General features: G+C 34.0%; 2 protein-coding genes across 5 annotated transcripts; one reads left to right on the forward strand and one right to left on the reverse strand.

Moving 5' to 3' along the window:
* Positions 1–1,677: 1,677 nt before the first annotated feature.
* On the reverse strand, positions 1,678–7,546 carry LOC110096586 (thioredoxin-like 3-1, chloroplastic). 4 transcript variants are annotated; one of them, XM_020822609.2, is made up of 5 exons: positions 7,041–7,545; positions 2,407–2,481; positions 2,158–2,224; positions 1,989–2,006; positions 1,678–1,901 (listed from the first exon to the last, which is right to left on the reverse strand). In XM_020822609.2, exons 1-5 carry the CDS (start codon positions 7,328–7,330, stop codon positions 1,812–1,814), a joined length of 540 nt encoding a protein of 179 aa, XP_020678268.1. In that variant the 5' UTR covers positions 7,331–7,545; the 3' UTR covers positions 1,678–1,811. The 4 variants fall into 4 exon arrangements, with proteins under 4 accessions (XP_020678268.1, XP_020678267.1, XP_028551458.1 ...); XM_020822608.2 differs by having other exon boundaries at positions 1,678–1,910; positions 7,041–7,536; XM_028695625.1 differs by lacking the exon at positions 1,989–2,006 and having other exon boundaries at positions 1,678–1,910; positions 7,041–7,546.
* Positions 7,547–12,605: 5,059 nt separating this feature from the next.
* LOC110096605 lies at positions 12,606–13,668 on the forward strand. The gene is made up of 3 exons (XM_020822643.2): positions 12,606–12,905; positions 12,994–13,085; positions 13,162–13,668. Exons 1-3 carry the CDS (start codon positions 12,678–12,680, stop codon positions 13,511–13,513), a joined length of 672 nt encoding a protein of 223 aa, XP_020678302.1. The 5' UTR covers positions 12,606–12,677; the 3' UTR covers positions 13,514–13,668.
* The last annotated feature ends 12,294 nt before the right edge of the window (positions 13,669–25,962 follow it).

The following is a 25,962-nucleotide window of genomic DNA, read 5'->3' on the forward strand; positions in this document are numbered from 1 at the left end:
ATCCGAACCTGACCCGTTTTTGCAAACGAGTTGATTTTCTAGATCTGAACCCGCTTTGGGTTCAGGTCAACTCGACACGACCCGTTATCCATTGTGGGCAGTGGCACGGGTTCACACTTCGCAGCGGGACACGGTGGGTTCGGCGGTTCGCAGTGGGACGGTAGTTTCGCGTGGGCAGCAGGTCATTACCAAGTTTTCGGGTCAACTCGAACCTGACCTGGTTCGGGTCAACACGAAACCAAATTTTTCGGATCGGGTTCGGGTTGAGTTTTCGGGTCGTGTATTGGCACTCCTAATATTACGTTAAATTATATATTTTTATAGTATTTTATTTGTTTAGGGATTAGGATTCCGAAGTTTTTGAAATCTCATTAAAATGTTTCAGTAGGGGCCTATGATTTTATATTTGACCGTACCATCTGAGATCTGGTAAGCACCGCTTCCCTCTGATGTTATTTCTTTAACTTATGAGGCCTTTTTTTCTCCAATTTGATTTATTTGACGAGTCTCCGAGCTTATACTACAACGAAAGTTATAATTTTTTTTTTCTTTTTAAAATTTCAATCTTCTTCATAGAAAGATTATGATTGTGAAGGCAATAAATTAGAGTCTCTGATGCGCTTTCTTATCTTTAGCGTCGTCAGCGCTGTACGTTGCCGAGAAGAAAATTGGGTTAGATTCTGGCAGATGCTTTTGATTTCTTTGAGGTTTCTGCATTCAGATCCCGGACAATTCAGTGCGTGATTTATTTTCTAATTTGATTAATTTTTACAATTGTATTGTATTAGTTTTTGTAAGTGAATTTTAAATTTGTTTATGTTTTGGTTGCCAAAATAATGAAAAATAGTTCCAACTGAAAGAGCTGAAGGGCGAACGTAGTATTATGCAATTGGAGCGTAAGACCTATATTGTCAATATTGATATTTGGGATATTTATAATGTAATCTTAAAAAATGTTGTGAATGTTTGTGCTTTGTAGGTGTGTTAATATCCGGTCACGAGTTGTTTGAGTTAAGTCCGAAATTGACTCTGATCAACTTGTTCAACTTGAGTTAGATTGATTTTACCAACGGATCAAAAATATCAACATGCAACAAGTTTGTGGGGTTTATGGGTTGACTCGACCCGACTCTCTTAAATGGTTGACTTGAATCGATGGGCGACAACTTGTCTAGCAAACAAGACGTTGATGGATGAAGGCCCGAACAATGTCGACGACGACAAATTGGGAATCCCGTCGACACAGCGGCTGTAATAGACGCGATGTTGATGGCACGGTATAGTGGCGAACATGATCACTCTAATTGCTCATTCTTGTGCAAAGTCGATGGCATAGTGGGTAGATTACAAAGGCACGGTATCACTCTCATTATCCAATTTTACAAATAGGTTGGAATCTCGAACGTGATTATTTTCTCACACGGTTTAATCTTAAGCCGGGATTTTTAGGTCGAGTTTATGGGTTGTGTGAAATATTGGCACCCCTAATGCTTTGCTTTAGTGAGTTCAGCTATTGATAGGCTTCGCGTTTCATGTAATTGAGCCAAAAAATTTGTGTTAGGCTCGACTTGATGCTTAGGTTCTACATTATTTTGATCATCTAAGGTCAGTTGTCACCCACTCTTTTTTATCTATAGATGTTTTTTTAGCCAAAGCTTTCACATAACATACTGCATGGTGAGCTAAAAAACATTACATATTTCCATAGATTTATGTTTACAAATTTCATGATAAAAAACTTAAAATTTAAATATAAATTACATATTTACACATAAGAACAGAGAAAATTATATATTTGATTTGCTTACTTGTTAGATATTTTTTTGAATCATTTCCCGAACTTCTTCAATAACAAGCCATGCTTTGTGCCCTCCGATTATCTCGGCCTTCCATTCACCATCCTTCCATAGCTACAATTAAAAACCGTGAGCAGTGATTCCTCTTCAAGCAGACTATTGTGGTAAAAATAAAAGAAGAATATTGAGTACCTGAATTGTAGGCATTTTCTGAGACAAAGATCCAAGAAGAAAATACCCAGGAGGACGTTAATTTTCAATGAAATTAAAAAAATATATATATTATAATTGTTAATAAAATAGTTTTCTGCTATATGACTAATAATCAAATTTAATGAATGAATAAAACAGGTTGACTTACAGAAACGTTTCCACGCTTTACCAAAGCTTGTGGCACTTTGTTTACATCCACAAAGTAGAACTTAATTCTGGAAATTGTGAAGGAAAAGTGCTTCCTAAATTCAGATATATATTCTTTTAAATGAACTAATTCCATTGCTTTGTTAGCTAAAAGTAGTTAATTCCCAAACGATTTATTGATTTATTGAAAACATATTCCACGTAGAGAAAAATGAAAAAAAAAAAAAACTTATTTGGAAAAGTAGCCAACCTGGGGTGGAACTCAGCTGCAAGTTTCTCCAGTTTGGGCTTCAAATAAATGCATTTTCGACACCAGGAAGCAATCCTAAACACAGTTGGAAATACAGAAAAAAAATATGAAGAGGTTAGTATGTGTAAGATGCAAATATTTTCCTATTTGATATGGAAGTTACAATTTCGTCTGCTTACCTAATAAAATTAAAATTTTGGTACAATTTAGGGAAAACGAATAAGAATATTCTGACTAAAATTTGATTGAGTTTTCAAACATTTTAATTTGGTTTGAGATGATTTAATGTAACAGTTGACTAATTATTCACAAAATTTACTCCTTCAAAACAAATGTAAAGAGTTTAAAATTGATCAAACTTTAGCTAGGATATTCCTATCCAATAAAACTTCCGACCAATTTAGGAGAACGCTGATCGGTTCCTGTCAGCACACCAAGCTTCGGATGTATATAACTTAAGTTTACATAAGTTGAGATTGGAATACTATTTATAAAGTGATACATCATCAAAAATCGTCTTAATAACACAAGAATCTGGGGGCATATTTGAATGGAAAACTTCCAAAATTAAAATTAAGATCATATGAACTCCACTTATAGCAAAATTATAGTCAAACTAAACGTCTCGATGACACAGACCCAACGAGGCCAACATTGGTCTAATCCAAGCTAAAATAGGCTTAAATCAATGGCTTGAAGCATTTTGGAAGATTCATAATATTAATTGGATGACCAAATGATATCCAAATATAACATGCTTATATTGGAATCGAGTGGCATGACAAGACGAATCCAATGAGTCCAAGATCACCGATAAGGTACATAAAATCTGAACAAATGCTCATGGGTCGTCTGATAAAGCACTCCAAAATTGCTTAGGATCTTCTCCATATTTATTGAGCATGTCACTCTTAAAATCTATAAATAAACATCCACTCTCTACATGATCTACTCTCTATATGATGGGAACTTTTTGAGGAGTTATAAACCTAGGGTTAAAGATTCAAGTGAGCTATTAGGCTTGAAGAATCCCGAAGCTCCACCAAGGCACCACCGCCAGCTAACCCTCACACCCCAGCAATCATAGTCAAACATTTACCAGCGAACAAAAACCAGACATCTACCTAATTGTCATAACTGTTGGACCTCAGCTCGGGCAACGCTGTTGGACCTCTGCCTGACCTTTGTCGTGGGACCTCCATACTATCGCCACAGTCGAGTCACCGCCCAAAAATGGTCCCTCTGACCTCCGTCGCTCAAAAACGGTCACCCTGACCTCTGTCACCTGACTACTACAATCCAACAGACCTCCATTGCCTAACTATGGTTCCTCCAACCACCGTGACCCAACTACGATCTTTTGACATCAATCGCCTGACTACGGTCCTTCCGACCTCTATTGCCCGCCAAATCCAGTCCTCGAATCATTTAAGAGATATAAAGACTAAGATCCTTCCAACCTCTGTAGCCCGCCTATTATGATCTCTTTGACCTCCTTGATTTATAAAATTATTAATAATTGTTTGATTTGTTATAAAGAGGCTCATAAGGAATTTAAGAAAGCTATTTGTAATACAAAGAGTTTAACTTTTAATGATTTATGTAATAGATAAGATACTAAGGAGGGAAAAAGATATATACAAAAGTTAGTCAAACAAAGAGTTAGGAGTAGCAAGGATTTAGTTCAAGTGAAATGTATTAAGGATGAAGATCAAAAAATAATTTTCTTGGAATATGATATTCAACAAAGGTGGATGACATATTTTGCTAAACTTTTTAATAAATAATGTGAAAACACGATTGACTTTAATGAATTTAGCACCCTAAAGGCCTAAACCTAAATGAAAATAAAGTTTTTTATTTTTATCGAAGTATTAGTAAAACCGAAGTTAGATAGGCTTTAAAGAAAATGAAGTGTGTCAAAGCTGTTGGACCTGATGATATTCCAATAGAGTTGTGGAAATGCTTAGGAGATGAAGGAATTTATTGGCTTACTAAACTTTTTAATACTGTTTTGAAGACTAAAAAGATGTCAGATCAGTGATGAATGAGTGTGTTAATTCCTATTTTTAAGAATAAAGGTGTGCACAGGACTGTGCGAATTATAGAGGAATTAAGTTAATGTGTCATACTTTAAAACTATGGGAGCGAGTTATGGAGCGTAGGTTATAGTGTTATACTAATGTTTCTCAAAATCAATTTGAATTCATGCCGTGTAGGTCTACTATAGAAACCATGCATTTATTGAGAGGTTTGATGGAAAAATATAGAGAAAATAAGGAGGATCTACATATGATATTTATTGATTTAGAAAAAAACATATGATATAGTTTCAAGATATGTGCTATGGAGAATTCTTGAAAAGAAAGGAGTTAATAACGGTTATATTCAAATCATTAAAGATAAGCATGCAGGAGCTATTACTTGTGTTCAAACACAAGGTGGTTTGACCAAGTATTTTCCTATTTCAGTTGGATTACATCAAGGACCAGTCTTTAGTCCATATCTTTTTGCTTTAGTCATGGATGTTCTCACTAGACATTTGCAAGAGGATGTACCTTGATGTATGCTTTTTGCTGATGATATTCTTCTTGTTGATAAGGCTAGAGAGAGTTGAAGGTAAACTTGAATTATGGAGGTCAACCTTAGAGCTAAAGGTTTTCGCTTGTGTATATCTAAAACTGAATATATGAAGTGTAATTTTAGTAGCAATTGACCTAGTAAGGGGATTGTGACTTTGGGCGATCAAGTCATTAATAAGAATACACGTTTTAGATATCTTGGATCTATTGTTCAGAGTGATGGTGAAATAGATGGGGATATTATCAGCAGAATTCAAGTGGGATGGTTGAAGTGGAGGAATGCATCGGGCTTGTTGTGCGATAGAAAAGTTCCCCTCAAACTTAAGAAAAAATTCTATCAGATGGTGGTGAGACCTGCAATGTTTTATGGTGCCAAATGTTGGCCATTAAAAGAGAAGCATAATACTAAGTTAAGTGTTGCAGAGATGAGGATGCTTAGGTGGATGAGAGGCTTTACCCTTAGAGATAGGATACGAAATGAGCATTTACATATAAAAGTTGGAGTAGCTCTAGTGGAATATAAGATTAGAGAGAGTATCCTTAGATGGTTTGGTCACATTAAACGGAGGCCTTCTGATGACCTAGTTAGGAAAGTTGAGATATTAAATTTGATTTATGTTAAGAAAGGTAGAGGTAGATCTAAAAAGACTTGGTTAGAAAAAATATTAAAAATGATCTTTCTTTATTATATTTAAATGAGAATTTGACTTTTAACATGACACAAAGATGAAAAATGATTAATGTAGCTGACATCACGTAGTGGGACAAATGCTTATGTTGTTGTTGTTGTTTGATTTGCTAAAAAAAGAAGTGCAAACTATTCCAAATGCAACTAATTTAAAAATTTTGATGTTTAGTTTAATGAAAAGGGAATCCAGAGTAAGATTTCGGCAAACTTGTTTTTTACTTTATAGTTCATTTTTTATGTATTCTAAACTTACCCACTTTTTATTAAATTTTAAAATACACCACAAGCTAACTCCGTTGTCACTGCCATCCAATGACACCAGTCACCGCCTCCCACCATTGAGCCCGATAACATCATAGTTGAATGTTTATTAACTAAAAATCAATCCTCATTTTTTATTCTACTCTAATCCTTATTTTGATTGAATAAATTTATGGTTGGATACAATTCCATGTGGTCTTCTCTTAGTGTAATCGCAATGGCGATTCCAAATTTTGGTAAAAGTTAACTTTATGTGCCAACGTGAGGCTAGATTATATTCTTTGGTGATCTCTTACAATTTTCTTATTTATATTTTCTAATTTCTAATTATTGACATACATAAAACCTGAAACAGTCTGATTTTTTTTATTGTTGAGTGATTTCAAATCGAACATATGATTTTAGGCTTCTAAATTTCTATGCATTATTTTTAATTGATTGTTATCAAATTGTCCTGTCTCAAATTCTTTGTATCTTCGATTTTCATCCAAAAAGAAAAAAAAAGTTGTCTAAATTAAAGGTTTCTGAACCATGAATTTGAAAGTATGTGTGATTTGACCATTTCACGGTAGATCGCACTCTATACTGTAATAAGTCCTGTGCCATTTTTTTCAATATACTCCATTCTTTTGAACTACATCACTTTTATTGTTTACCAATATCTTCATATATTTTCTACTAAATCAAGCACCTAATTCATATTTTTCATATAACTGTTCATTTTACATGTATTCTGAACATGTCTTAAATTTTACTAAGGCTGCATATCTTTTTATAGCTGAACTAATGTGTGTGTGCGTGTATATATATGTTCTTTTTTTCTTTGACATGCTTGATCCATTTGTTTTAATATGATTAATCATTAAGCCTCTTTCAGAGTTTCTTTCTGTTTCCTCAGGTAGATTGTTCAGCAGCCTAACAACAGTTGTTAGTGAATGTTGATATTGCTTCATGATTTTTGAAGAAGCAATCAATCAATAACGTTGCAGGAGCATGCATAAATCAAAGAAAACACAATTACTTGCTTATCTATTACATTCTAGATTACGTGATTCACGTTACCAGGACATAAGCATACCTCGGCTAATGCTATACGAACTCACCAGTCGATAATAACCGGCTGTGAGAGCTCCTTCGAGCGGCGAAGGACCTCATCCATCTCTTCCATTCCGCCGATCTCCTCCATTTCCACCGACGACGGCTTCGCTATCCAGAAGGCTCCCGCCCTCAAATCTCCTCTCCTCCTCCGGCACACTCCTCTCCAGGTCAACAACGAGCCCGATGTCACCGGAGACCACCCCCCGCAGCCAGCAGCAGAGGAAGCGGCGCTCTGGCGCTCACGGTGGCCGAAATCGCGGTAGAGGACACAAGGGTTTGAAGCCGGAATTGCCATTGTAATGATCTAATAGTTTTGATAGGGTTTAGTGAAAGATGGCAGAGATTCGAGGCCGATTGACGGGATAAAAAGACCTAGGAGGATTCAAGCTTTGTAGGAAATCAAGAATACCAATTTCGAATCGAGAAATGGAATTGAGGAATTGAGGAGAGGCCGCTTTCTCGATGCTCAAGACGAAAAGAAGAGGCGAAGGGGAAGCAGCTTATCCAGATTCCAGAGGCAGAGGACGTGGAGCCTGTTTAGTTTGGGCTTCTTGGTTAGGAGGAAAACGGTATTAAAGAATTTTTTTAAAATATTTATTTTTTATTTAAATATTACGCAAATACCTTTGAAGTAAATAAATAGGATTTAATATTTTCAATTCATTTTTGTCTATCAACATAATGAAGTTTTAAGAAATAAAATCCTCTCATTGTATGACCTCATAATGAAGGTCTCACAAACTCTTAGGCATGTGAACAAAGAGAGAGCAAATTTTGACGAGTTGCTAAATATGTTCAAGTTGGCTCAAGATAGCCAAACATGATTTATTTTTTTTAATGAAATTAATGTTAGTGTAAGAAAATAATGAAATTTGCAGTAGAGATTGATGGTTATAGGATTTTAGTCGGAAGATGGTCGTTGAGAATTGTAGTTAGGAATATTTGTCAGACGATCATAATTGGCCAACAGTGGTCAAAAGACGGTCATACGATTGTAGTTAGAGGTTTATAATCTGATGATGACGATTGTGATGCTATAATCGAGATAGTGGTTGAGCGATAATGATATGAGGATCATAATCAACTTATGGTGGTTGAGGGCCATTGTTGAGCATAGTAGGATAGGGGATCATAATTGAGAGATGGAGATCGAGGGATCTTAATCAAGCAATATATTCGCTTAAACATTTTTGTTGGGTGATGATGGTTTAGAGATCATAGTAAGGTAATAATATTTTTTTGATCGAGTGGGCAATAGTGGTTGGAGGACTGTATTTGGAGGAAATTATTGGACGGAGGATCATAACCAAGTAATGGTTATTGCAGGATTATAGTTGGATGAGGGCGGTCGAGTGGCCATACTTGAATACCATGATTATAAGATTGTAGTTGGTTGATGGTAGTCAGGGGGTTATAGTTGGGCGATGGTGATCAAAAGATTATAATTGAATAATGATAATCAAAGGGCAAAGGTTTGATGGCCATGGTCGGATGGCAATATTGGTTGGTTGTTTAGTGGAGTTGCAGGATTCTTCAAGCATCCGAGCTCTCTTGAACCTCGAGCTAGTGATCCCCTCATTCTATTTATGTATTTTTAAAGTGCCACTTAGTAATCTAATTAGAATCTCAAAACAGTCTATCAAACATTTTGTATTTGACTATTATCCTTAAAATATTTGATATGAGCTCATTTTGATTTGTATCAGACTATTTTTTTTTATTTCGTTAAGTTTGTCTCATTAATATACTTAGTTGGATTATCGCTTTGCTTAAATTAGAGTTCATATGACCCAAAATTTAATTCCGAAAGCCTCTAATCCAATCTGCATCGATATTTCATACTTTATCAAGTGAATTTTCTAGTGACATATCAATAAGTAAAAACAATATTATTCATAATATCCACATTCTAAATAAAAACAATTTAGACCGAGTGGACACAATCTATTAATATTTCCTTAAGGTTATTCATAATAGTTTTGACAATAATTTTGTAAAAAAAATAATATTACGCGTGGAAATTGAATGATAATTGATAATAAGTAATAGTATTTTAAAAAATCTTATTATTAATTTGGTATTTTAATAAATCAAATTAAAAAATAATTATTGTAAAAATAATAATAATACTCGCCTAAATTATAGCACCTGAATGTGGGGGAGATACCCTTCTTCGGCTTCTTTGTGGCCCACAGCACACCCTTCACAATCAAGCCACTGTCACACACTAAGCAACTTCCCCACAAGTCCACAAAATTAACGCCGAGATCCACTCCGACTGCCAGTCAACGGTCTTTTATCCAAAAATTACGACCAATCACCATTTTTTTCCTAAATATACAGCCAATGCAGAAGAGAAAAAATCAGAAATTCTTTTTTATGATATGTTCATAAAGAAACTGGTATATTTAATTTTTTTTATTATTTTTATTTCTTAAATTAATTTTGAATTTAAAATGAAATTAATCTTTTGCTGAATTTCCATAACTAGAAATATTTGCATTTTAATTTATTTTTATACCATTTTAGACAAAGTATGTAATATATTATAGTAAAATAATTTTGAATTTTTATTTAAATATATGTGAAGTTAATTATCCCATCAAATATATTATCATATTCAAATTAAGGCTTTCTTTAAGATGACTTTCTTACTATTATTTAAAGCAATTTTTTGGTATAATAATTTTTTGAAAAAGAAAATTTTTATTAAAAAATAATAAAAAATTGTCCCAAATGAAACTTTAAATATAATAGAATAATAGATAATATAATTTAAATTTAAAAGTTTTGAATTCAAATTCAAATATATTTAAAAACTAAACTATTGCTTCATGAGATTTATTTTATTTTTAAATTTGAATTCAATTAATTTTGATTTGTAAATAATTATTCTAAGTAATGTAACGTTGAGGCCAAAATGGATGTAAGATGATCTAAAATAGCGTAAATTTATAGTTAAAATAATTATATTATCTTAAAAATTCAAAGGAAATAAAATCCACTAAATTTTTTTTTTTTTTTTTTTTTTTTTTAATCCTAAATCAACTAAGGATGATTGTTTTGGTTGAAGAGTGATAAGGCAAGCACATCCAAGGATGATGTTAGAATGCATGGATGCCAAGTCGGCTAAGATTTTGGTTAGGTTTGTGACAACTTTTTTATTGCTTTTTAAAACAGTTTTTTACTAAAAAATAAAATTTTTATTATATAAAATTGCTTTAAAAAACAATAAGAAAGCCGTCTCAAACGAAGCCTTTATTTGAAACAATTTTCTTTATGTTTTCTAAAACAGCTTTTTTGTACATAAATTTTATACTAAAAAGTTACTTTAAAAAACAATAAGAAATATGTCTCAAGAGAAGATTAAGTTGGAATAAGCTTTATGAGTCTAGCTAACCCTTAAAATGCCCTAAAGAACAGACCCTAATGAATAGGAACTTTTATTTGGTCCGGTGTAAGGATGCAGAGGAACATCCGGTTGTAGGCAAAATCCCGCCTATACCGAGGTGTACCGAGTTTTTCCATGCATCCGGTCGGAGGACGTAATAATTGTTCAATGAATAGGCGTCTACATTGGTTAGTTATAATTGATTGAGGGCTGGACGATAAATCAATTTATTATTTGAATGATGTGATATAGGCTTCGTTGGGGATGATTTTCTTATTAATTTTTAAAGCAGCTTTTTAGTACAAAAAATTTTAGTCCAAAAAATTTTTATACTTCAAAGCTGATTTACAAAACAATAAGAAAAATGTCTCAAATAAAACCATAACCTCCATCCCTTGTTATAAAGTTTCTTGAAATTAAGCAAAAAATATTATGTATGAGATGAATCCATACTATCTTAAAAATATTAAAAAAGACCATTGCATGTTAAAACATATGTACTTATATTATAAATTCATTATATAAATACAATTAATTTTGAATTAGCTCGAATTAAGTTATGATTAAAATATCATAACATTTTATTTAATTCAAAATTATTTTTTGAACTCAATACTCATACTTCACACCTCAATCAATACATTTTAGTTGATTTGATTAGATTAAAATAATTGACGACATTTTTATATTAATATTTTTTGGAGAATATATTACATTACAAATATACCTAAACCAATCATAGATTGGACAGGCCTAGTTCAAAAGAAAGACTTCGTTTGAGACAGTTTTCTTACTGTTTTAAGAAGTAGTTTAATAAATTGGTCAAAATGATTGACCCGAATCTAACCCAATTACAACCCAAATGATCAGAACAAACCCGATAACTTATTTTGATTAAAAAAGTTAATTTTTTAATAGATTGTCAACTACATATTTTAGATAAATTGATAAAAAAAAATAAGAATATTATATCAACAAGCAAAAAAGTTTGAGAAAGAAATTAAACAAGCATTTTTTTAGTTAAAATCAGGTTCGCCGCTCAATCTGAATCCAACCCACTTAATAAACAAGTCGAAATTCTAAAACTGAACTCGACCAAATTATCAAATGGATCAACCTAAATTTGTTTTTTTTTAGAAAGGATCTGAATCATATTGATGGATAGGATCGTTATCAGACACCCTTACTTGGCATTAGGGCTTCTTCTGTTTTTTTAGGAGACTTTTGAGTCAATTAAGATAAATTCACACGAACATTATATATCTAAGTTTTGATCCTAAACTTTTTAATTTAGAGCTAAAATCCCCTATCAACAATAGAGCCAAGTGAAATGCATGAAGGGCTTCTTCTCTCAATTTTTAGTATGGGTCTCAAGAGAGATTATTCTGTACAGTCGTCGGATGGTCCGGAGATGAATCATGATATGTCACATCATCTGATACATAACACAGATACACAAATAAAAAAAATAACATGACGTATTTTAATTCATCTCCGAATCACATCCGATGATCGCACGTAATAATGTCACGGGGCACAAAGCTCACTTGTAATTACTAACAAAAGATTGATAGCGATTATTCATTTATTCCGTCGTCAGCCCAAAAAAACGTATAACAAATCAATTATGTCCTTTCCCAGTTGCCTACTTGCCCGTTATCTAAATTGCTTCGCCACCGCTCTATCCGGTTTCTATACCGAACCGTACAACAAATCACCGGAAACACTCGGTGTCCCGGTTCCCGACCGCACGTGCCCAGCTCCATTTCCACAATTTCACCCGCTCCTCCACCTCCTCTGCGTGCCTGATGAGCTAACTGCACCATCACCTCTTTATTATTCCATACCCAATCATATTTCCACCCAACTTTAAACCCCAATTTCCACCCACCAATCAAAACTGTTTCCTCTCATTATAGCCACTATCATTAAACAAATAAGAACCAAAATAGAATAAAAAACATAATCCATTTAATTAACATTTTTTTAAAATAATTGTAATAATTCCCAAAAAAAAATAATTGTAATATATACATAATTAATATTATAAGAATATTTTAATATAGTTTTTCATTTAAATATTTTTTAAAATTTTAGTTATTCATTATGAGAAATTAAAAAAATAATAAGAAAAAGCCAGCTCTTTCCCCAGCCCCTCTCTCTCTCTCTCTTTATTATCTTGGGCCTAGAGAAGGTAAGAGATTTTGCACTCTTAGTATCTCCTCCATCCATTGCTCCTCTTCTCATCTCCATGAGAATCCGTAGAAGGCCAGGCTTCCTCCTCTCTCCTCCTCCTCCCATGCAAAGCCCGGATCTGTTAACTGAAACTCATGAGCTCAAAAGCAACCATTCATGGTGTTCCGAACCAGCTGATCAGCAAGATTTAAATAAGAAAGCTTCAGAAAGCCGGTTATTGCACTCAGTTGAAGATCTGCAACTGGAAGCCAGCAAAGCTTTTCCTTTCTTCAATCCGGATCAGGTAAATAAATGAATACTCTACATTTTCTCCTCATAAAAATACACCCTTTATTCACTTCACCCTTTTGGTTTTTTATTCTTATTATAAGTCCGATCAAAACTCCCTCTTCTCATTTCTCGATTCAAAAAGAGATCTGAAGGAATCTCATTCTCAGAATCCGTCGGTTAATACCACCAAAAGGTTAGTCAAAATCACACTTTTTAACCCAAAAAACCCCTTTTTGCCAACCATTCTGTATTATTTCTGGCCAAAGCAGCTCAGGTGCACCGCCGTCGCCGGCGAATAAGAGGAAAAAACCAGCTATTCTAATGGAGGGTTCGAGGTGCAGCCGAGTTAACGGTAGAGGCTGGCGTTGTAGCCAACCAACGCTTGTTGGCTACTCTCTCTGCGAGCACCATTTAGGCAAAGGTAGGCTGAGGAGTATGAGCTCAGTGAAAGAAGCCAAGCTTGAAAATAGCTCTCCGGACATAGTGTCAACGACAAAGTCGAAGAAGAAGATTGGAGTGGTTAAAGCCAGGTCTCTTAGTAGTCTTCTTGGTGATAACATAGCCGGAGACATGCCATTGTCGACGCAGCTCCGGCGAAGTACCGAGAGAGAAGAATGTTGAATCTGCACTGATGATTTGGTACAAGCCTGTTCATTTAATTCAAAGGATCATGCATGCTTCATTACTTCCTATGAGCAGGTGCATGATTGCCTTACTTTGATCTATATCTGTATGAACAAAGAATTTTAATGCATTTGTTTATTGAAATTTTATCAGTATTATCTCATGAACACGTAGATAATGACATGAAATGAGAAGATCTCCATAATTTTTGTTCATATATATATAGAAAGATTAATTGCTTGTTGCACCCGTTATGTTTTTAATGATGCATGCTCGTCTATGTAGTGTAAAGTGCAACTACTTAGAGCTTAATTAGCTTATCATGATTAATTTTATGGCTTTATATGTATTTTTAGTTAGAATTATTATATCTTTTGTATGTTGGGTCTAAAGATGAGCATTGGGTTGATGAGACAGATTCAGGGAGTAATAATTTGTCTAAGTTCAAGCTCAAATAAATCACTGATGGTTCGAGCTCGGTAGGCTGTTTGGTTTGAAATAGTTTTTTTTGCTGCTTTCTATAACAGTTTTCTAACACAAAATTATTCTCTTGAAAATAACAAAAAAGCGGTAGAAAAATCTATGCCAAACAAAGTCTAAACCGTTGGATGATCAAATAGAGATAAAGAGTGTTAAGATCTTTGTCGCCAACCTGAACCAATATGATAGTTAGTGAATTTATGTTTTTTTTTTTATTGGGCAGGTTGAGTGATTCGAACGCGGCAATGGCAAGAGGCACGAATGTCCTCAACTGTTGTGTCACAAAGAAATTATTCTGTGCGAACACTGGACGGTCTGGAGACCAACTAAAATACGTCACGTTATTTTATACCAAGTGGTACCCGGACACGGCACCGAGCAAAAAAAGTGACGTCGCGCGCTTTGATTGATCTTCGGACGATGTCTAGATCCGCACAGAATAATTTTTCCACAACATGACCCGTGGTTTATGCTTTTTGAGTTCATAAGAAATTATTATTATTATTATTTTGAATATTTTTTTCCCAAGTTAAATGAAGGTTTTATATATAATTATTCTTGATGAATGTATAAATATAAATGAATTGTGATTAGGGAGTCTTTATAGAAGTTTGGAATCTATATATCATGCAGGAGCAGTATTGTAATACCAAGAAAGAAAACCTAATAATGAACACAAAAGAAAAGAAGGCGTAGGCTATGCTCCTCTATTAATAATCAAGCCGAGGAATTAGTGCACTATCTGTATGGGAAAACATTAATTTAATTCTTAATATAAGTCTCACGACAGCTTGGCTTTGTTAAGGAAAATGCTGGCTTAGGTAGCTTTAAGAGAAGATTTTTGTTTCTTTGTCCTTTTCTATTAAATTATTGCTTAATATTTATTTATTTTATTTTTTGTTTATTGAAGTGGAGAAATTGTTCCATGCAGAGTCCGGACGGGAAGTTCTCGTCCGGACTGTGAGTGTACATTGTGTACATTGTATACTCACATTCCAAAGGGGAACTTCCCGTCCAGACTCCGCACAGAATAATTCGTAGTTAAAAAATTTTGAAGAAAAGAAAGGGGAAAAATTATGAGAGCAAAAGAAGTCAAAGTCGAGGACACATCAGCTGCATATTTGTTTTTATTTCATTAGAAAGGGAGAGGTGGTGATGAGACGGAGTCGATGGAGCTGTATTGGGCATTTTGTAGTCGCTATTAAGGGAAATTGCAGTGCATGAGCTTCGTTTGTCTTCATAGAGATTTTAATTTCATGAATAAGACAAATGGCCTGACTGTAATAAGAGTGGAATCCATATGATTTTTCAATAACATTCTACTGTTTTGATTAAGATAAAGTTACATCTTCTAGTCTATTCAGTTTTTAAAGGTGGCACAAAATAAGATTATGACATGTATTCTTAATTAATTAAGGTTCATTTGGGAGGGTTTTTTTATTCTTTTTTGAAGCATTTTTTTTCCAAATTTAAAAATTTTATATAAAAAGCTGATTTAAGAAGCAATAAGAAAACCGTACCAAATGAAATCTTAAAGGTGTAGCAGAAAAGATTTTTTTTTTTTTTTGAATTTTATGTAGATGTACATTAATTGAGGGTGGACTGAATAATTTAAAATATGATGCTTATTCTATTAAGAAAATTATAAAAAAAAGGATGGACAATTGCCCTCTCTCACCTAAGCTCTTCGTAGGTCAATCCCTTCTCCTTTTTTTTTTTTATTTGATTAATAGCGGGCTAGAATATATGCGACAATAGATTTAGAATTTTATGTCTTAACGTTGTACGGATATCCAGCACACAAACAAATAACACAAGATTTTTTAAGTTTAAAATCCTGTAGAAGGGAAAAATCACGGGGCCACAACTACACGGGGCCACGCTCAGTTGAAATGATTACATTAGTGTTTGAGTAGATTACATGTGAACGAACCGTCCTTGGGGACGATCAGATTATAACCATCAACCGTCAGGTTGAAATATAAAGACAAATAGAGATCAGATGAGGGTCTGGTGCTAGTTCATGGTCAGGCGGAAGTCCGGTGTCAGTCAATGGTCAGGGCAGAGGTCCAGCATTGGTCATTGGTTCGGTGGAAGTTCGGCATCAGTCGGTGGTCTGGTGGAAGTCTATGCGTCACTTGGTAGTCTGACAAAAGTCTGACAATTGTTAGTGGTGGTCTAGCGGAAGTCTAGGTGGTGGTCGAGGAGGAGCTTGGTGGCAAGAGAGATATCATATTTTTCTTTCTTGCTTTTGTCCGCTCTCATGAGAAATGAGAGCTATATTTATAGATTTATGAGAGTGGCATATTCAATAAATAGGAGGAAGATCAAAGATAAGTTGAGAGTGGTTTGAATGGATCGGACAACCTATGTTGATTCCCTCAATCATGGATCCTTTATTGGACATTTGCATGTCTTAATGATATCAAAATTTGACGATCTTGAGCTTGTTGGATTCGTCTCGTCGAGCCGCTTGATTCAACTATAAGCATGTCACTTCTGGAAAACGTTTGGTCGTCCAATTTATCGTTTGAATTTTTCAAATGTGCTTCAAGTATTTGATTTGGACCCGGCCCATTTGAGCTCGATTGAGTCAAACTTGGTGTCGTTGGGTTCGTATTTTTTAGACGTTCAGTTCGACTGTAAGTTTTCTGAAATCGGAGTTCAAATTGTTCCAAATTTAATTTTGGAAGTTTCAAATTTAATTTTGCCTTGAGATTCGTGCCCGATCAAGATAATTTTTTGATGATATATATAATTGTTTTGTATACTTATATGCCTATGTTGGAAATATTTCTGCATTGGGATAATGAATCATAATTGTTTTTACTTAAAAAAAAACAACAACAATAAATAAGACATTAATACAAACAATAAAAAAGGTAAAAAATTACAAGGCTTGGAGCAAATGAGTTTCTTCATTATTAAAAAAAAGAGCTAGTATTAGTGGATGTCCCTCACCAGGAAGCCGAGGGGCTATCAGTGGAAGATTGCCAGCCAAAAAAGAAATGTCTGAAAGTCATCATAAGTGTGTTTTTTGCATTTTACTGTAGAGTTATAGTAAATTGTCACATAATGCAGGTTGTTTGTTTGTCTGTGAGAGAGAGAGAGAGAGAGAGCAAGTGGGAATCTGAGTTCACATGCTACGGGTCAAGCTAGCTACTATGTAAAGTTTTCTTCTTCTGTGATTGCACGATGCAATAATAATAATGGTGGGCTTCAATAGGCATCAACAAGAAAAAAAAATCATCTCCCCAGCCAAATATTGTTCCTATCTCTCTCTCTCTCTATGTGGGGACAAGAAAAATACATCTTTCTAGTAATATTCTCATTCATTGTTAATTATTCAATTTATATCATAATAACAGTGTATACTCATGCATGCCTATCTTGGTAACTCGTTGGCATCTAACATAATAGTCACAAATACTAGGAGCTCCATCAGAGAGATTACGCGGTCAAAGTGCATGGTGCATGCACGAGTCAAGCGTGACCTCGTAGAGTAGTGGTTTACGCTAGCTTGTGGACAAATGACCACCCCCCTGCGAAAATCATGATATAGAGATTTGCCCCAAGAGATCAAATTGAAGGGGCAACCACATACCCTCGACGAGCACCTACAAATGACTCATTTAGAACAATCTATACCTTAAGGATCACTTGCCTCAACCGAACCTGCTCACTTGCAACACCTATCTATGATCAAGGTCACCCGCCTACACCTATCTCATTTGTGGAGACTCGCCTCTTATTCCTAAGCTGTCACCTCCATAGTCGTGTCTTACGAGTCATATCCCAATTATTCGCCAAAAACATTCACCATTGAAGACTCAACCACAACACCCACTTGAGAAGAGGGGGTCATGTCAGAAACATAGATTCGTGTGTGCATTATCCTGGTAATTAAACGTGTATATATGTCAGCTTACAACAATCATTCTAGTTTTTTTCATTTTTGGTCATAAACAGGAATTAAGAAGAGAGAATGATGCGGTGCATTTTAAGCTTTTAGCATCCCTTAGGATACCTTACCTAGTTTGTTAGAATGAGCTTCTAGAATACTCTTTTAGCTTTATAAATTGGAAGTATTGTAGAGGAAAAAGGCATTGAATGATATAATATACCCCTTGAAGCCTTAGAGCTTGCCTTCTTCTTCTTCCCTGGATTGGGATAACGAAATCCTTCTTGCAAGTCGAGTTTTTCGACGATCCACTACATCAGAATTATTGATGGCTAAACCAAGCAGCTTAATTATTAGACGCCATGGAGCTTGCAAGGATAAGGAGTCGAAGTTACAAGATTTAAGAAACAAGGGTTCTCTTGTTCTCGGCAAAAACTTACACAAATAACATTTACCGCTACCTACACAAACTAACCCATCAATATCATTACTACAAACAACATACAAATCCCCACAGCTTCCTGTTCGCAAGCTCACTCCAACAGGATTCAGATAAAAAGAGAAAGGGTTATCTGTTTTAACTGTGGTGGCAAGTTTGGCTCAAATCATCACGCCGGAGTAAATATTATTTAGGCTTCGTTTGGGATGTCTTTTTTACTGCTTCTTAAAATAGCTTTTTAGTGTATAAATTTAAATTTATGTACTAAAAAACTGTTTTAAGCAGCAGTAAAGCAACCGTCCCAAACGAAGTCTTAGATTTCATTTGAGACGGTTTCCTTATTGCTTCTTAAAGCTGTTTTTTTTTTATTAATTTTTAATATAAAAAATTAATTTTTATACTAGAAAACTGCTTTAAGAAGCAATAAAAAAACCGTTCCAAATGAAGTTTTAATGTGTCGAACAAGTGACTTTCCAATATTGATATCATCAACATCCACCAACATGTTCTTTATGTTAGAAGCTAAGTCATAAGAACACATTGGAAGAAATCACCACCTGAATGCACTTCAGGATACATAAATAGAAACCAAATTAAACTCAAATCTTATTCATCGTTTTTCATCACAAAAAACAACGCTTATTTATAGAATTTGTAGGCTACATAAAAGGCAATAGGCCTAAATAAAAATATAAAAGCCAAATTATCTAATTATAATACATGGACTGAAGTTGATAATAAAAGAATCAGCAATAGTTCGGGACTAATCCTACTATTAATGAGTTCTTAGATTACTTGAGAGGTGCAAATTTATTCTGTAAATTAGACATTCGTTAAGGATATCATCAAAACAACCAATGATTGAGGATTCAGTGTTGGCTTTATCCGATTTTTCAAAGTAGTTTCTCATTGAATTTGATGCTGCAAGCATTGGGATAGGTGCAGCCATGCAAAATGTTAATCCAGTTTCTTTTTTTAAGAAAAAATTACTTCCTAAGATACAAAATTCTCTATTTACAATTACATTCGGGACGATTTTTTTACTACTTCTTAAAGCAGCTTTTTAATATAAATTTTTTTTAATTTTGTATTATTTTTTTTTTTTAAGAAGCAGTAAGAAAATCGTACCAAATGAAGCATACATTAAAGACCTTTTTGCTATCTCTAAAGTATGTATAAGTGGAGTAAACAATACCTTTTGGGGATTGAACTTAGGACAAATCATAAAGTATTACAAGAACTACAAACACGAGTAACACAAAACTCCATGCCATTAACGTTATCTTCACACTACAGAAAAAACGCTGAAAACCGGCGGTTTTTTCCGGCGGTTAGTGTAGATTTACCGGCGGTTTTTAAAGTTACCGGCGGTCTAACGGCGGTTTGTGAACCGCCGGAAAAAACAGCGTAGGAAACCATTCCCAACGGCTTTTTACCGGCGGTTTATTTTTGCGGCGGTTTTCCGGCGGCCAATACCGCCGGTGACCACCGGAATTTTAACCGTCGGTCTACTGGCGGTTAAGCCGCCGGTACTGTAACCGCCGGAAAACCGCCGGTCAAATTACCGGCGGTTTTCCGGCGGTTAAACCTGGCTTCAATTTCCATATAGAGTACAAATCCCACAAGAATATATAACTCCGCAGCCGATTCCCTGTGGAGAGTTCTTGAGAATTGTTCAAACTTGAAGGTGGTCAAAATATGATTTTTTTGGCTTACATTGCCTCATTTAAGTTACTATGCCATGCATGTCAATGTCTGCTCTTAGACTTCATTTGGGATGACTTTCTTACTGCTTTTTAAAGCTAATTTTTTGTTAAAAAATTAAAATTTTATTACTAAAAAACAACTTTAATAAGCATTAAGAAAGTCATCCCAAACGAAGACTTAATCCTATCAATAGATAGATATTACAATGCTCGGATCACATATAGAGAAACTTGTAAGGCAACTTGACGCTAAGTACCTCATTTCCCAAGTTAAGACATCCCCTTTTAGGCAGTTCTTCATAGCTCATGAAATATAATTCTTAGATTTCCTCATTCATCAATTATTAATGAGGATGATTGGAGATGATGAGAATGATGTGCACTCCATCATGTTTAGCATTGGAGGAATGAATACATTACTTGAAGTCATTCACTTTTCTTTAGTGATTGGGTTGAGTTTAATTTGGAGAGTTCCTATTTGGTGACAATTCATTAAGGGCAAGAAGTAGCAGAATGCTCAAGAGTATTTGCACAGGGATTATAATTTGCCACTCATAAATAGAGTAATAAGCCCCAATTCCAAATTCAAATCTCCGGGCTATTTTCTACGAAAGTTGTAAGTCCCAAACTAAATCTAAATCCCTGGGTTACTTTCTACGAAAACCGTAAATATCAATCTAAATTCAAACTCCTGGGCAACTTCTAAGGAAGCCATAAGCCCCAACTCAAATTAAATCAAACTAAAATCCACATCTAACCACTTCAGTCTACTCGGGATCCCTGAGAGGAGACAACCCATGGCTGCTAATCAGATTCCCTGGACACTACGGTCAATGATTGCTAGTGTTGGTAGACTGAAATCTATGATAAACCCGGGACGACGGAACCATGGGATCTTGATCGGGTTTACCTCCATTTCCCCTACTATTGAGACTAAAATTAACTAAAATTTATTTCATCCCTAATCGAGAGTTCTCTCTTACGTTGTAAGAGGGGTAATTAACTATGGGCGCTTGCGCTCATAGGAAGTAAGAACCCAAGATCTATAAACCCTGACACTACCCTAAAGGGAAATCTGGTTAATTTCAATCTGACTTAAGAAAAATGAAATCCTACAGCTGCAAAGCGGGATTCGTGCATTCGTGCCATTTTTCTTGAGCCAACACTAACGATGACCATCAACTCTCATCGACGACCATCACCAGCAATCATCTCCATTGCCTATAGACTTCAACTAAAGATCTAACATTGTTGTTGGGTATTAACTATATGATTGTGAAAAATTGGTTTTTGCATACCCTATAGAAAAAAATAGACATTTTTTCTTAAAATAATCCTTTCTTCTGTAATTTGAGAAAGGAAAGATTCTTGTGCTTTCTTATATATATTGAATTTTTCAACTATGCTAGATTCTGAATTTTTTTTTCCTTTCGATTTTTTCATGTAAATTTTTTTTGGCCTTTTACAACATTTTAGCTATGTTTGTTGAATTTTTGTCCAACTCCAAGAAAAAAAAAAAAAAAACCAAATCTACCTATGTAAATTTTGTAACAATAATTTGACAATCTATTCGACTTCATTGGGTTTCTTTCAATAAAATATTAATTTGAAATTAATTTTATTTAAATTAGAACTCTGATGATCACAAAGTTAATTTTGAAAATTTTAATTATATATATTTGATATATCATCAAAATATTATCTTGATCGGGAACAAATCTCGAGGCAAAATCAAGTTGGAAATTTCAAAAATTAAATAGGAGAGCATCCAAACTTCAATTTCATCAAACTTATAGTCAAATTGAGCATCTCAAAAATACGAACCCGACGACACCAAATTTCACTCTATCCGAGCTCAAATGAGATCAAATAAATGACCCGAAGTGCATTTGGAAGGTTCAATCTATAATTTGGATTACCACATAGTTTCCAAACGTGATGTGCTTATAGTCGAATCTAGAGGCTCAACGAGACGAATCCAACGAGCCTAAGATCGATAAATTTTGATATCATTATGACATTCAAATGTCCAATAAATGATCCACAATCAAAGAATTTATCATCCGTCACCCATTCAAACCACTCTCAATTTAGCCTTGATATTCCTCCTAATTACTGGTCATGCCACTCATAGAAACTTATAAATAGACCTTTCATTCTTCATTGAGATGGGGAGAAAAAAAGGACCCCAAACAAGAAGGAAGAAAGAAGGAAGTAGAGAAACTTAATTTATCTTGCCACCAAGCTCCTCCTCGACTTCCTCCCGGCCACTGACCGATGTTGGATTTCATCATGTCGCCGAATTTTCGTCGAATTCCTACCCGATACTGGACTTCTGCCCATCGTCGGATTTATACGGCACCTAATCTTTTTGCCCTTTGCCGGACTTTTGCCCAACACCGTACTTCAGTCCGACGCCAAACTTTCATCAGTCGCTAGATTTTTACCCATCGTCGGACTTTTGCTAAACTTCTACCAGACACCAAACATCTAACTATTTCAGATTTTTACCCGACGTCAGACTTCTGCTAGTCGTTAGGCTACCGCTAGTCACTAGTCTATTGTCAAATTTCTACCTGATGCCGAACTTCCACCCATCGCCAGACTTTTGCCCTTCACCAGACTTTTGTTGGACTGCTACCCAGCATCGGACTTCAGCCTGTACCCGGACTTCTACCCGTTTTCAGACTTCTGCCCAGCACCGAACTTTCGTTAAACTTCCACCAAACACTGAACTTCCGCCTGTCGTCGGACTTCTTCCCATCGCCGAACTTTTGTTGGACTTCTACCCAACACAGAACTTTCTCCCGTCGTCATATTTTTGCCCGTCGTTGGACTTTCATTAGACTTCTATCCGATGTCGAACTTCCGTCCGTCACCAAATTTCTACTTGATGCTAGACTTCCTCCTGTCAATGGTCCTTCCAACCTTCATTGCCAGATAACAATTTTTTTGACCTCCGTCTCCTGCTGACTACGATCATTTCGACCTCGGCCAACCAACATCTTTCCTAGCAATTAAATGAATCATTCAACCATAATCATCTCCATGAAATAGAAAATAAGTCAATTCTTCCAAGTAAACTATAAACTTGCTACAATATTTAGGAAGAATAAAACCCCTAATCCAATAAGATATAGTATTACAAATAAAGAAATTGAGAAATTGTTGTTTACCAGCAAAAGACAGGATCTTAGCTTTCCACTCAACAAGCAAATTAGTTATTTTATTTAGCAATGGTTGGAAATCAAAAGAAGTAAACCTTTTAATAGATATAGGTAAACTAAGATATTTCAAAGTGCTATGAGAAATTGATATATTCAAAATATGACAAATATTGTCAGCCACATAAGCACCTTTGGAGAAGAAAGCCAAACTTTTATTCTGATTAACGAAAATACTAGAACAAATAGAAAAATGCTCCAATATTTTCTTTAACCTCTCAGCATTAAGAATAGAGGCTTTACCATAAACCAAAACATTATTTTCATAAAAATGGTGAGAAATGAAATTCTAATCAATATCCATACCTCAAATTGAATAGCAGTGGACTTATTATCTAACATATTAGATAAGGCACCCATAATAATGCAAAATAAATATGGAGAAAGGGGACATCCTTGTTAAAGACATGAGGATGAACTAAAAGAATAATCTAAAGTACCATTAAAAGGAAAAAAATCCTAAATACAACCCTTAATCCAAGAAATGAAAAAGGCTAGGAAAACCTTTCTAAGCCATTCTTTATAAAAGAAAATCTTCGGATACTATATCAAAGGCCTTATGAATATCAAGCATTGTACAAAAAAAAGTACTTATCTTTAGCATTATAATTAAAGTCCCTCCACAATTCAAAAGGTTGTAAAATACTATTGAAGAAATCATTTTTTTAAACAAACCTAGCCTAACTAAGATGAATAATAAATGGCATAATAAGTTTCAGCAGACTGGCCAAGATTTTGGAAACAATTTTATAAAGTAATATTATAAAGAAATATGCCTATATTCTATAATTAGAAAAAAGAATAATAACAGAAGATTTTGCTGGATTAGGCATGTGACAAGAAGAAAAAAGTACAAAATTGCTTTACAAAAAATAGAACCAACAATCTCCTAAGAATTCTTAAAAAAGTCAAAAGTAAAATCATTTGGTCTAGGGGCAAAGGAGGAAGAAGAAGAAAAAATAATCATCTTTATTCCTTCAATAGAAATAGGATATGTTGAGGAATGAATAATATTAGCCAGAATGAGTATATCAATAGGAATAGAATAAGAGGTTAAAAGAGCAAGCTTTGGAGTACTAAAAAACCTTTTAAAACACTAAGAAAAAGCAGCAAGAATATCATTAGAATTTGATACCACCCGCTTAGAACTATGGATAATAAATGAGTTTTCAAAGAAAAATCAAGGACCTCCGTTCAAACTGGAACAAAGAATTCAGGACAAAAAAATTTAAGCAAGAAGTAGATATCATTCAAAGAAATCAGACTTAAATACCTTTTAACTTCCTAGCTTTTAACATTGTTGAATACAAAGCCTTATAAAAAGGTCTTTTACTTAAAGAATAATTAACGAAGATAAACGCCCTCCCTCCAAGCCTTGTTGCTTCTACTCTTACCAATAGAAGGTTCTTTCAAGATGGTGGAAGTTTGTGGATTGATGGAACACATAGAAGAAGGATGAACAATAGAACCACAACCCAACCATGAACTGATTTATGGTTATAAATAACTTAAAAAAAAAAAATTCTTACAACAGAGACATTAATTTCCTTAGGAAGAGGAGAGACTTTATTAATCAGAATACAAACATGTGCATAAGTAAGCTTTTTTAATTAGCCGTAAAAGCATTTACACAATATGAACTAACTACTATAAAACAAGCAATCTTAGAAATCCCCTCAAAGGTCCAACAAATTAACAACATATCAAAGATTTTAATCTAAAGAGGTATATAATAAAAATTCCAACATTTGGACGAAATAATGGGAACCAATCTTGGATAATAAATGGTTTTTCAAAGAAAAACTATGGATTGCCTTCCAAACTGGAACAAAGCATTCAAGACAAAAAAATTTAAACAAGAAGAAGCCCTCGTTCAAAGAAAGCAGACTTAAATAACTTTTAATTTCCAAGCTTTTAACTAAGTCCAATGCAAAGCCTCATAAAAAGGTCTCTTACCATGCAAAAGAATAATCAACCAACATAAATGCCCTCCCCCGAAGCCTTCCTGCTTCTACTCCTACCAAAAGAAGGTTCTTTCAAGATGATGGAAGTTTGTGGATGAAATATAACAAAAAATTTACACATTTAATTGCAATTATTAATTTTTGAATTTTTAAAATTGAAACTATAGTATCAAAATTATTCTTTCTAAAATTTTCAATGTATGTAATGGTTAATCAAATGATCTTAACAATTTTTTAAAATCTTTTATAATGTCAATTTTAATGATAAAAAAATAAATTATTAATGTTGATGTTGTACTTACTAGTATAATTGCACGTGCATTAAATGCACGTTAATAAAATTTAAATAATTAAGTAATATTATTAAATTATAAATATTATTTAATTAATTCATTTTTATAAAGAGATGTAATAAATAAAATTTATCATTACAAGTAACTGTAACAACATTTATATTCCTACTTTAACTAAATTAAGATTTTAATAAAATAACAATAAAAATTATTTTATTAAAACAAAATTGATAATATGGTAAAAACTTTATATTATAATATTCTAAAAAAACAATAATGATTGAGTTTAGTGATTTTGGATGTGCTTTTACTTGAGTTAATATATAAATATTAATGCATATTACATCCATCTCAAAAATTATTTAAAGACTTTAATATTAGTCACAATAAAACTTTTAGAAAGGAAATACCACATAATTGTTAAACATTTTAATATAAT

Source organism: Dendrobium catenatum, unplaced genomic scaffold (genome assembly GCF_001605985.2).
Source record: "Dendrobium catenatum unplaced genomic scaffold, ASM160598v2 fragScaff_scaffold_664, whole genome shotgun sequence".
Classification (NCBI taxonomy): Eukaryota; Viridiplantae; Streptophyta; class Magnoliopsida; order Asparagales; family Orchidaceae; genus Dendrobium; species Dendrobium catenatum.